The following is a 13,207-nucleotide window of genomic DNA, read 5'->3' as shown; positions in this document are numbered from 1 at the left end:
CCGATTGGCCATTCTTTTTCTTTTTTTGGGGGGTGTTAGATAGAGGAACCATGTTTGACGGAACAAGAGGAAGGAAAGAAAAGTGGGAGAGAGGATGAACAGGGGCTTGGAGAGATGGGAGGCAGGAGGTGAGGAGAAAGAGAGGTCAACAGTTAGCCAATGCTGGCCTCAAGTTGACCTCGTCCTTCTGTAAAGGACTCAGAGAGCAGAGGAGAGTTGAAGGAATGCTCAGGCCTCCTCAGCCTTCCTTGCCCTCTCCCTCTCTCCCTCCCTCCCTCCACCCCTCGCTCCTCCCTCCCATATCTCCCCCAGCAAAACAGGGTAACAGGGGAGGAGGGGAGGGGAGTGGAGGGGGTGTTGGTGATAAAACTCCAGACGTTCCCTCATTTGATGGTGCTCTGCCATGTCAGTGGATTCTTGCATTCCTAGCTTGTTCTTTCTATTTTCTTTCTGCCCCCCCCTGAAATTCCAATTCAGCAAACTTTATTGTAACAAATACGGAACAAACCTGCCAAAGCCCCGAGCTCTAATGCTCAAATGATCTGCACAAAATTCCCCCTTTTTTTTGCAGCTTATTTTGCCTCACAAAAAGCCTCCTGTCAAATAATGAATGATGATTCCAAATCGGCTTACAAAATAAAATAAAAAATGCAATTACAGAAAAACAACGCATGGAAACAATTACTCTTGCAACCAGTCTGTATTCCTTTTGCTATCTGTCTCTGCCACCCTCTGTCTCTTCATTTTCTTGCAGCTCCATCTTCAGAATGTGATGCAGGATAAATAGCTCACAGGAAAAAAGAAAAGAAAAAGGAGGCACGCCATAAATCTGTTATGAAGAAGGAATATTAAATAGATGACGGCAGGAAAGCTCCATTTGGTGATTAAGGGTCAAATTGATGCAGCTTGCTAGTGTCCTTTTGTTTCTGTTCCTCCCTCCCCGGAGCTTTTAAACGCTCTGTTTTCCAGCTTCAGAAGTGCAGCCCGACCATTGTTTCCTTAAAGTTCAGCTAATACTCCCCTTTCAGAGATGAAATAGAAGTGTCCGGTGGGGCAACAGCAGGAACACATAAATCAAGTCAGAAGCCCCAAGAGCCCTCTCTCCTTGGGGTCATTACAGGTCAAAGGGTCATTTCACAAGGGGTTAGGCTGACCAAGGCCAGAGCACCGCCTATGTGAGTGTGTGCAAGGGCGTGAATAAATGCGGGAGTGGGAGCAAGATTGAGATTGTGTGTACGTGCGCGTGCATGCGTGCATGCGTGTGTGTTAATTACTGTTGTGGGGATCACTTCACACTCACAATATGACGACTCTTTGTCCTCACAGGAACAGAAATTCAGTTACCAAAAGGAAAAAGGAAATTTTTTTTTTTAATTTAAGATTTTGACTTAAGTTACGTTTGTTTACCATTCATCATAAAAGTGACCATATTTGGTAACTTGCACATCTCTTTATCTGTTTGCCTGACGAATAATTGTAAATTGGTGGAAATACTAGAAAATAGGTATTACAATTATTCTGATTATTTGTAATAATCCTCATGATAGTATTTTTAAGATTATCTGAAGCCCATCTAGAGGTAAAAAAAAAAAAATAGAAAAATAGAAATACATTTTTTGACAACATTTTAGGATTGTCATTTGACTTTTTCAGTTTCCATGTTTGAAGTGAGTGCCCTTTATAAAGGGTTGAAATGAATGTAAGTCAATGTAATGTCCCTAAAAGGCAGGCAAACACACACACACACACACACACACACACACACACACACACACACACAATAAATAGCCTGACTGTGCACTTTTATAGGAGGTCATGGAGTAAAGAGGTTAGCGCGAGGCTACCCGAACAGAATCTTGCCCCTGTGAAAACACACACACACACTAATAAAAGCTCCTGCTGTCACAGAATAACACATGGTCACCTGTCTTAGCAGAGTATCACCCCAAAACAATGCTTCCCACCGGTGGCAACATGACGTGTTTCTGTCAGCAGCAAAACCAACACCGACATACTTGGAGCCAAGTGTGTTAAACAGTCAGCAATCTCGACTCGTCGCGAGGTGGAACATCTCCAACAAAGTGAGATGGGCTGAAATATTTCAAACAGGGAGAGAGCAAATCCTGTTTGAGCCTCGCCCCACAAAGACCCCAGTGTTCAGTGTGACTGTGTGTACGGCGGGGCTGAGCAAGTTTGTACAAGTCATGGAGTAGTGCATTTTCAAACACAAATGCCCCGGTTATTAAGTTGTTAAGATGTGACTTTCGCTATGGCTCTATTGAGGCTTCACCAGGACTCCAGTTTGATTGTAGGAGAATAATTGCTTCATATCACTGTTATGGTTAACAAGGGGAAACAGGATGATTTGGCAATGCGTCTGTTTTTGTGCTGTGTGCCAAGATTGTTAAGATCTTAGTCAGCATTTTGTTTTTCAGCATTGCACTCACAATCTCTTTTTTGTGTGCTTTCTCCTTCCTTTCTCTCTCCCTCCTTCTCTGCATCTTCTACAGGTTCATTAACGCAAGGAGGAGAATAGTGCAGCCCATGATCGACCAGTCAAACCGTGCAGGCAAGTCTCCTATAGTTACAGTAGTCCAGTCGCGCAAGCGAAAGCCGTCCACACTCCATGCACCCGGAGGCCCCTCAGCTGGTAAATACAGGACCGATGCCCCTCATTCTTGGAATGCCCCAAACTGTCAGGGACTTTCCCTCCGCTGTCGTGACTGACTACTAAAAACAAGAGGCAAATTTTAACATTAACTGCAACTATTAATCGGTGTTGACATGCAATTTGTTGTGGAAAAGGAATTTTAAAATTATGAAAAGCAATCATTTGGCTGAAATTAAGTATATTTATGAATGGTTTTCATTTTCCTTCTTATCATGCAAACAGAACTAGCTGTGTTCTCAGTAAAGTCCCCCCCCCCCCCACCATAACCCATGCCTCCCCCTTTTCTTACCCACCAGGCAAAAGGAAAAAAACCAGTCCCTCCTCCTGGTCTTAAACCATAACATAGAGACACCTACGCCCGTTTCTTTTTTTGGGTTTGACCGTTGTTTGGCTTTTTGGCTCCAGACCTGTTTTTACCCAACCCCCCCCTCACTCCTTTAAACACCCTCCCTCAACCCTATTTGCGGCTGCTTCAGGGAGCGAGGGGAACGAGTGAGCGGTCCCCCTGGTGCATGGCTTGGTTTGGACTGCCGTAAACTTTATTACCTGTAATAGGGGTCAAAGGTCAGGGTGGCATTAGGGGCGCAGTAAAGTTCAAAGGCATTCAGTGGGGCCGAGGTCCTGCTTTTGCTTGACTGACCCCGAAACAGCCTAAATCGAAGGTAAGTGGATTTCTATGAGAGCAAGAACAATGGAGGCCAGCAAAAAATAGGAACCCTATCAGGTTTCACTTATCGTCGCTGCTCAGTTAGAGGTAGTATTTATTAGACCGAGCGTTTAGGTAGTACCAGCTTCTGAGGCCATTCAGCAAGAATGACTTATTGTTGCCATAAAGGGGAAATGATCACAGCTTTGGCATGGAGTTCATTTTTCTTTGATCATATGTGCAATTATACATTCAAAAACATTGCAGCGCTAATGCAAAAGTGCTATTTTGTTCTACATAACAAGCAAAGTAGTCATTCATATGGCAGGGATTGGATATAAGCCTTCAACTGTTCAATACAATAACATCATGTCACTCTTATTTCAAAGTCCTGCCTGTGTTTTAGGTGTTTACTTTTAAAGCATTTCTTATTTGATGTGAAAGATGCTTGATGCTTTAAAGCAGAGATGTCAGACATACAGCCCAGGGGATAAAACTGGTCCACCACAGGGTTGAATCCAGCCTCCTGGATGATACTGCTAAGTTAAAAGCTACAAAATATGAAATAACTAGTCTTTGAATAGAAGTAACGGGGAAATACTCTTTTACTTCTTTTTTTTTTTAATAAGATCAGCGGACAAAACACAACTGACATCCAGAACAGGACACTCAGTTCCAGTCAGATGCTGCAGTTAAAGTCTTAGCTGGCATGATTAGAATAACATTCTGTGATAGTAAGTTATTGAAATCATGCATATTAAAGGATTCAGAAATTGTGCAGCCTGAGAAGCAACAAGCTTTTGTCAATACCTGTCTAAAGAGAATCACTCCGCCAGAGAAGATTGATTGTCTCTTGATATAGTTTTTGGTAAAAGTGTATAAAATGTGAATATATTCATTTTGCACAAACACAAAGGGGATTAATGAAGAGTCATGTGAGGTTTCTCAACTGCAATAGATGTAATGCTTTGGCTTTAAAGCAAATCTCTTTGCTTGTTTCTCTGTACAAATGTTTCTTAAAACATAGAAAAGTGTTTGAATGGTCAAAACCATCCAACCATCTTATCTACTACTTTATCTAATTCAGCAGCACCTGGCACAGTTGAATATATTACAAGTATTTGCATGTAGTGAAACTGTAAAATAGCCAGGCAGATTTGAGTCTGAGTGTCAGTGAAATTAAATGAACAAAAGTAGATTGACCATATAGATCCAAGTGTTAGGAAGCTTGAAAAAAAAAAAGGCAAGTGTGTGTTATGAAGCAAAGCCTTTGCACAAGCACTGCAGCACTGTTAACACGTTGCTTTGCTAATGGTCACTTCAGTAATCAACTGTTGACACCTCTCCCAGATGGCTCAGACGTCATTTTAAAACAAAAGTCCTCGTGTGTCTCAGGAGTACCGTCGTGTGGTTGTGGAGCTCTCAGTCCGATCCCTATTAGAGCATTTAGACGCATTAAAGTCTACCAGCGGCTTACGGTGGAGAGCCGGCTGCACAGACATTGAGCAGAATGACGTTGAAAGACAACAGGGGCTTCGTGTGCGTGCACCAGCCAACAGATGATCCCGCTTCGGCCACTGAGCCTTAATTAAAAGCACTAATTGACCACTCTGTTCCCTCCCTCCAATCCCTCTATCCCTCCCTCCCGTCTTACCCTCCATCCACAGTAAGTCAAGGAGCTCCCTACAATCCAGATGGCCAGCCGATGGGGGGCTTCGTCATGGACGGCCAGCAGCACATGGGAATCAGACCACCTGGTAAGGCTTTCTCTGCGTGTCTGTCCCTTTCTTTCCTCCCTCGCTCTTCCCATCTTCCCTTGCTTGCTGCTGTTATCTCATTTTCATGCCTTTGTGTTCTTGGGTCGAGCACACATATCTGCTTTCTTGACCTCTTTGCTTTCCTTTCTTAATCTTCCAGCTTACTTACAGTGTCCCCATATTTCATACGTGGTCTGACATGCTGGTGAACGCTACTTGCATTTTCTACACAGGAACAGCTTAATTTGAGTTGTATGATTTGCTTTGTAGTGGTTTAGGTGAAACGTGCAGTGTGTTTACCCTCAAACAGCGATAAAGGCACATAAAGTACACTTACTGCTTACCCCCCTGCTCCCCAAATACACCCACCAGAACAGGTGTGGTCAATCACATTACACAACCATCTCCTTCCTAACTCCCACTCCTCTCCTGCTCTCTCTCTCTCTCTCTCTCTCTCTCTCGCTCTCTCTCTCTCTCTCTCTCTCTCTCTCTCTCTCTCTCTCTCTCTCTCTCTCTCTCTCACGCCATCAGGTCTAATCCCAGAGTTTGTCCTTAAGCTCCTCTCCTCCTCCTCTATCCCTGTTTTGTGGGATTCTCTCAAGACTCTAACCCTATCTCACCCTCCACTCAAAGTCAGCAGGTTTGGATAAACTGGCAGGCTACTTAACCACCCCTCACCCCGCCTCTCCACCTTCACACCACATCTCACCCTGCCGCTTCCACTCTGCTCTGCCGCTCTGCTGCCTGTCAAATGCGTTTCACTATACAAAAAAAACAAACAAACAATAACAACCCACAGCTGATATCTGTGTTTTCTCTTTCAATTTGGAAATAGTTTTCATTACTGTCTGATATTAATTCAAGTGAAGCTGGTATAAATCATAAGATGAATTGGATAGATGTCATTTTCATGTCAGAATACCACAACTTTAATTAGATTGCTTATAAATAACAAACTCTTTACTTTGGGTTGTGTTTAATTGTCCCGTTTCTGTGTTTTACAGGACCAATGGGTGGGATGGGCATGAACATGGGCATGGAAGGTCAGTGGCACTACATGTAGCCCAATCCCAATCTGACCAATCACAACACAAAGGAGGATGTAAGTACACACACACACACACACACGCACGCACACACACACACACACACACACACACACACACACACACACACACACACACACACACACACACACACACACACACACACACACACACACACACACACACACACACACACACACAGGAGAAAGGAGAAAAACAAAAGAAGCTGTAGATCTGTGTTTCTATGTGATATTTTTTCTTACTTCATAAAAACTCATAATAACTATGAGAGTTTCAGATTGTGGCGATTCTTGTTCAGCAAAAGGCAACTCCCCAAAATGAATATTATTTGGAGATAAATGGGTTTATGTTACAAAAAGGCTCTTGTTCCTCCCAGGCTGATTTTTCTGTTACTCTCTGTTGAACTCTCCCACCCTCGGTCTGGTGATAAGAGCCTTTGATCACAACCTTGTAACTCTGTGTGTGTGTGTGTGTGTGTGTGTGTGTGTGTGTGTGTGTGTGTGTGTGTGTGTGTGTGTGTGTGTGTGTGTGTGTGTGTGTGTGTGTGTGTGTGTGTGTGTGTGCGTGTGCGTGTGCGTGCGTGCTGCTGCACTGTCACATATCCAGTATCTACAGCACTAAACAGTCTCCAGGGTTAGAAAACTAACCTAAAACAAAAGACTTGACTGATTCTTAATTAAATAAAAAAGTATATCAGGCTGACGTACGAGTTCCTCCACTGAAATGAGTTGAAAATTACAGATTGTTGTGGACATAATATTTTGTTAATCGTGGGGCAAAAGAGGGGAAGACATGAGTCGAGGAGTGATGAGGAGGGAAGAAGGCGGGGCTGGTTTGGGACGGGGGGGGGGGGGGGGGGGGGATGGGGGTGGGGGGGTAGTTGGCGAAGTGGCGTGAGGTACTGGGGGGGCAGGTAGGACGTTGCTATGGCAACAGACTGATTGGCAAAAATGTAAGCAGTCGTTGGTGGTGCAAGGAGAGAGAGAGAGGGAGAAGTGAGTGCCCCTTAAGTGTCATAAATCTGCCGGGTTGCTGTTGATGCATGAGCCACATTAATACACACACTAACCAGCTAGAGGAGAACCCCCCTCTCCTCTCCCCTACCCCCCCCCCCCCCCCTCTTCTGTCTTTCTTTCTAATGCTCGCTCTGTCTCACTCTCTCTTTGTGGTTTGTCTCACTGTCAATTTCCCCCTTCCATGTCTTTCACATAACACCTTTTTTTTTCTGTTTGTCATTCTCTGCCTCTCTCTCCCTCTTTCTCCAACATACACTTTCTTTCCTCCCCCTGTCTCTCTTCCCCTTTCCTTCCCTCTCTCTCGCCCCAGGGCCAAACAGACTCCCACATAATTCTGGATGTATACAGGCTTGGTGTTGTCACAGTGTGTATAACCTGGCTATGGGTCCAATTGTATTCAAACACCATTGTTTGGTGTGTATGTGTGTGCACCTGTGTGTATACCTTTATGACTACATGTATACCATACACAGGCATTTATATGCAAAATGCTTGCATGTGATGATGCAAGGAGGTGCACATATGTGTACATATGTGCATATCTCTGTAACCGTGCATGTGTGTGTTTGTGCATGTGTGTGTATGGTAATAGGATTATTCCTGGCACAGGGAGGGGACACAAACTAGTGCAAAATGGAGGAGGTAGCCAGCAGGGTATGGAGCTTAGCTGGGCCTAATTGACTAGATCCAAATTAAATATGCCATCACCAGAGGTGTGACCAATGGATTTGACTTATTCAGTTTACAAAAATAGAGACCATTAACCCTCCACACAATGCGCGTGCATGTGTGAGTGCCAATCCTGAAAATATGCCACCCTTGTTTCCACCACACATGTTCACAAGTGAAACAAAGGCAGAAAAATCTTGCGTCGAACACCATCTTTCAGGTTGGGAATGCAGCGAGACGCGGTAATAGAAAGGCTGCGCTACAAAATGAGACATGTGTGCGTCTCTGTTTATGTGCGAGTGTGTAAACACGAGGGCTGGTTCTCCGTGTCCGAGCAGCCTCTTTCCAGCAGCTGCTAGCCTTCCCAGCAGACCTTGCTTTAAACAGCCTCAATTTGCCTGCTGAATCTCGTAATTGGGCCACCAGAGGAATCCTCTGCGAGACGGGCAAAGCGCAGAGAAGACGAGCAGACAGAGGAGGGAAAAAGACAGAAGAGAGAGAGAGAGAGAGAGACAGAAAGAGGGAGGGGCGGATGAAGAGATGGCAAGCGAGGGAAGAGTAAATGACAAGAGGGAGGGGTGGACAGACTAAAAGGAGGAGGGAGGGGAGAAGAGAGAAGCTGGGAGAGGGATGGTGACAGAAATATGTCTAGTCTTCTTCACTACTGGCCGTCTCTTTACAGCTCCATCAGATAGCTGATGCTCGCTGCTAGCTTGTCAAATATCGCCACTTTTCTTTCTAGGTCAATTAAATGTAAGTGATGTGTTATATTCTTTCATGACCAATTAAATTAATAGGTTATTACGTGAAGGGGGGGGGATCCTATTTGATTAAGAGCGCACAGGTTCATTATATTTTATAAGCAGTTTTCATTAGCAGAGTTGAGGTTTTGTTACCACGGGGCTAAATTGAGCGGTTATTTTGCTGGGGAGCACTGAGCCTTGATACAGAAGGTGTGCCTAACAGTCACACTACAACATTAGTTAAAACTAAAGCCAATTAGTCCTGCTTAGTGAAGAGCGTTATGCTTTCCACCCAATGATGATTACAGAGCTTATATCCCCTTGCGAAACAATACACCTGTCAGCAGAGATGAAGCCCAGCAAGTGAAGCAGAAGGGAGCTGAGCCTTTGATAGCGACCACAGTGACTCCCGGATGACCCTTACCCCTTTCCCTTCTTCCTCACTCCTGCTTTCCCCTCCGTCCAGAAAATTAGCCAGGGGCGGCCCCTGAAAACTGTAATTTTCAGTTTTTAGGACAATAGTTATCACAGGGTGGAGGAATTAATTATGGCGCTGAGAGTATGGAATTTTTTTTTCCTGGCCTTGCCCATGAGGAGCTTTTCCCAAAATGTCGGACACAACGCTTAAGTGAGCGCTGCCTGTAACCCCTTTGCTGCCAGGCCTCGGCTGGAGACCCTTTGTCCCAGGATTCATTGCTCCAATCATTAAGCACAAATTTGTTAACCTTCTGCTGAGGGGTCAAGATCCCTTCCCTCAACTCTGACGAGCACAAACCTCCCCACTGTCATCCCCCTCCTTCAACTTCTTTTTCTGGTGGATGAACTTCTGCTATTAACGAACACTAGAGAGAGAGAGAGAGAGAGAGAGAGAGAGAGAGAGAGAGAGAGAGAGAGAGAGAGAGAGAAAACAGGTCCCAAAGGGGATTTTGTGCCCCCTTGTATTGTCCATGTGAATATGTGTCCCTGTTGATTTGGCCCCACTGGAATCTCCCCCAGAGTCTCAGACATGAGGCTTGCAGCTCAATGTATTGATTGGTTTATTAAGTGAAAAACCTTATTAGCAATGTGCGCTCTTTCAAGCACGCATAGCATTTATTAGACCCTCGACATGGATTTACTTCAGTAATCAGGATGGTCTTGTTAACAACTGTTACAAATCAACAGATTAGTGTGCTGTTTATTGTTTTGCTTTCATTTTGGCTCATTTTCTCTTGTTTAGTTGTCCTCCTCAATCAAATTATGACTTCTGAGCTTTGATTTGGTGATAAGCAGTATTTCATCTTGTAAAAATGCAATGGATTGTGGCTGTATGTTAGTATGCAGTGCACATGAGCTAAATTAGCTTAGCCAGCCTAACCGAAAGTAAACTAACAAATAATGCTCCATTTCACTTCGGTCTCCCAGGTGAAAGCTGATGGATGAGGCAAATAACAAACGAGGGCCTTGGCGTTTACTCCTCCATTGTCCTCCTCCCCCATGCTCCTCCTTGTGCTTTTCCCTGCCTGCCTTTGTGTCGTCTTTAGTGGCCCTCTTGTGTCTGTGGCGAACACGTGGACAGGCTCCGGGCGCTCTCAGGTGACGGGCGGCTATAAGAGCCTCACCTCTCCTCTTTGGTTTTGACAACAATGGCCGCGGGTCCTCAGTGGTGACTTTCCAACTGCAGAGATAGATGACGGCTATTGTTAGCATTAAAGAGAGGAATGTAGAGAGCCAAGAGGGTAAAGATGGGTTCCTTTACATTGGACACTGCAGGCTCCGCTTTGATTGCATGCCGCAAGTTTAAAATAGTTGGTTGATGACAAAAATAAGTTTTGTTCATTACAAAAATAAACCCCAAATATTTCTGTGTGTACCTGATTTTAGTGAGATGTTGTGTCCAAACAACCACAAGATAAGTCAAGTGTCCCTGAAGTCCCTTTAAACAGATTACCCAGAAAATGTTAAGCGGTGGATCTCTGTATCACTTCAAGTCGATCATGTGTGTTTGGTCTCTAAGTCCTCTCCTACTGTTAAAGTAGCATTACCGAGGGTGTAGGATTAACTCGGTAAACCCTGCAATGCTCTCTCTCTTTCTCTCTCTCGCTCTGTCTCCCTCGAATGTCCACACAGTGTTTCGTAAAGGGCAGGCTTTGCTCTATATTCTGACTCTGATTACCACTGTGTCTTGCTCTCAGTACTTTCTCCTGCTCCTCCTGGGTCTTATCGTGTCCTACCATGTTCATACGCTATCAGCCTGAGAAGTGTAATATGAGAGTGTGCCTCCTGAAGTCTATTGTGATCTATTGTTGTATTTACTGAATGATTAATGACATCTAAGTCATTCGATTGTTTCTTTGTTGCAGTTAAATTTGCCCCTGTGGTACAGACGGCATGTTAACTTGCTCAGAGTGTAATGCTATTTATAAGACATTATTGATATTTGCACATATGGGAGAGTTTTAAATTCAGCCAACTTTTATGCGTCAAGCAAAAATAAGATCACTAAATCACACATCAGAGGACTATAAAGAAGAAGATTGTGAGGATTAGCGATCACATTTAACAACAGTGATACTGTCTCATTAGAATAGTCCCCATTCAGTCTCTTGACCACAGTTACTGCCCATGCATAGCTGATCACTGATTAATCAATCGGGTCACTCTTTTTTCAGACCTGCAGGGCAAACCAGAGGACCGCGTCTCTAACTGTGGCCTGTGGAGCTTGGGAATGGGACTCCTGACTTTCTGACAACAACCATCAGCAACCCTTCTGTTTACCTCGAAGCCCTTACAACATTTTATTCGGCTAACATCTGCGACAAGGAGTCCCTTCGTGGCTGCTTACAAAACCGCCGGCCGTGTATCCAGCAAAGGTGACGTGCAGAATATCGAACCGGGTGACCCAGTGTCCCGACAGACTCCTGCCTCTCCTCTGGTGGGCACACGGATTCTCCGCCCTTGCAGCTGCCCACAAGGATCACATGGAGTCCTCCATTAAAGTGATTGTGATTGCGAGCATTGATGACACACAAGAGACACAGTGGGTCATTTGCCTGTACCTTTGGTGAATGTGGCACCTGATGATTTAATCTCGACTCTCTGGCAAGCAAAAGAGACTTCCTGCGAGGAGCACTCCACTCTTTGGGACGATGGGATTGGACCAAAGAGAAGCCAATGTCTGTATGTGTCAGGACACTAACAAAGCAAAACAGGTGCCCTTTAAAAAATATAGTGGATTGAAAGCTGGAAGGAGGGAACCCAAGAGAAAAGAAATTAAAAGTATAACTATATCAACCCCGAGTTTGGGAGGCAAGTGGAGAAAGAAAATATACTGTATACTGTTGTAAAATTACGCTGGACTCTCACAAGAACTGGGAATTTAAGTATTGTAAATGCTATTGTATTGTTCTGCATATTATGTTGTTTCTAATAGATTTTTTTTTTAAAAAGGATGTGAACTTTTTTCTCTTTTTTTCTGGTTTCTTTCCACACTGTGTGTGTGTGTGTGTGTGTGTGTGTGTGTGTGTGTGTGTGTGTGTGTGTGTGTGTGTGTGTGTGTGTGTGTGTGTGTGTGTGTGTGTGTGTGTGTGTGTGCGCGCACGCCATCTCTCTCCATCAGAATTGACCTCTTGCCCCCTCCCTCCATTGAATCACAATGCAATTTTTAAAGAAGAAAGTGAATAAATGAACGATTCTATCAGTCAGTCTTTTCTTGCAGGCCTTTTTTTGGGGGGGGATTGAAAAAGTGAGTGTGATGTTTTCTTCAAATGTCCTTTTCTTATTCAATCGTTCAGTACAACCACCCCCCTCAAGTATATGCAGGTTGTAGCTGGATTTGAATCCCTGTTACTTTGTTTGCACCTTGTAACCCCAGCTTTGGTTATGTTTAATACTTTCATATCATTTTATTAAATGCTCAACTATGGGTGGAAAGTTTCAATTGCATATAAAAAGATCTGGCTGTTTCAGATCAACCAAATTTAAAAACGACAGACACAGACTCCTGAGGTAAAATTTCTTAAAGCAAATTTGGATAGTTTTCAAAATGCATTTGGTATTATAATTATTTTCCTTTTTTTGTATTCCACCATCTACTCATGTGAGTCAACACATAAAATAAATGTCAACATGGCTTTCACCATAACAGTTTAACAAACACATGACACACAACTGCATCTAAAAAAAAAAAAACTCCCTGTGGATGGGAAACGACAAGAGTGTGTCCCACAAACATGTTGTTTCCTGTTTTTCTCCATGTGTGTATGTGGTTGAGGGGCCTCTGAAAGTATATTCCAGTGTCTTATTGATGTGTTTTATGTCACATGGCCGAGCACTCGCATGGCCAATAGATTCTCTTCCCCTCATAGTTTGATGGCCTGATAACAGTCAGAGGCTTAGGCAATGGGAAAACACCATTTATACCACAGTTCATTCATTTTGATTTAACCAGATGATGTAATGCTGATCAACAGACAGGGGAGAATGTAAAAAAGTGTGTGTGTGTGTGTGTGTGTGTGTGTGTGTGTGTGTGTGTGTGTGTGTGTGTGTGTGTGTGTGTGTGTGTGTGTGTGTGTGTGTGTGTGTGTGTGTGTGTGTGTGTGTGTGCGTGTGTTTGCGCGCGCTATCAATGCTTCCATTATCCATGGCTTCAAACATGTA

At 44.0% G+C, this 13,207-nt stretch overlaps 1 protein-coding gene across 2 annotated transcripts in view; it reads left to right on the top strand.

Annotated features, from left to right (window-relative positions):
• meis1b (Meis homeobox 1 b) overlaps window positions 1-13,148 on the top strand; it is an 84,798-nt gene extending 71,650 nt beyond the window's left edge. Inside the window, exons 10-13 of one of the 2 annotated variants that reach the window (XM_080508154.1) lie at window positions 2,511-2,569; window positions 4,985-5,074; window positions 6,079-6,176; window positions 11,221-13,148. In XM_080508154.1, coding sequence (XP_080364280.1) covers window positions 2,511-2,569; window positions 4,985-5,074; window positions 6,079-6,137 — 208 coding nt within the window. In that variant the 3' untranslated portion in view covers window positions 6,138-6,176; window positions 11,221-13,148. Of the gene's footprint in view, window positions 1-2,510; window positions 2,574-4,984; window positions 5,075-6,078; window positions 6,177-11,220 lie in introns of both variants that reach the window. The other variant, XM_080508155.1, reaches the window with a different exon arrangement.
• Window positions 13,149-13,207: the final 59 nt, after the last annotated feature.

Source organism: Blennius ocellaris (assembly GCF_963422515.1).
Source record: "Blennius ocellaris genome assembly, chromosome: 13".
In the NCBI taxonomy this organism is placed as follows: domain Eukaryota; kingdom Metazoa; phylum Chordata; class Actinopteri; order Blenniiformes; family Blenniidae; genus Blennius; species Blennius ocellaris.
Note: the sequence above shows the minus strand (reverse complement) of the source record. Positions and strands in the feature narration are given on the sequence as shown.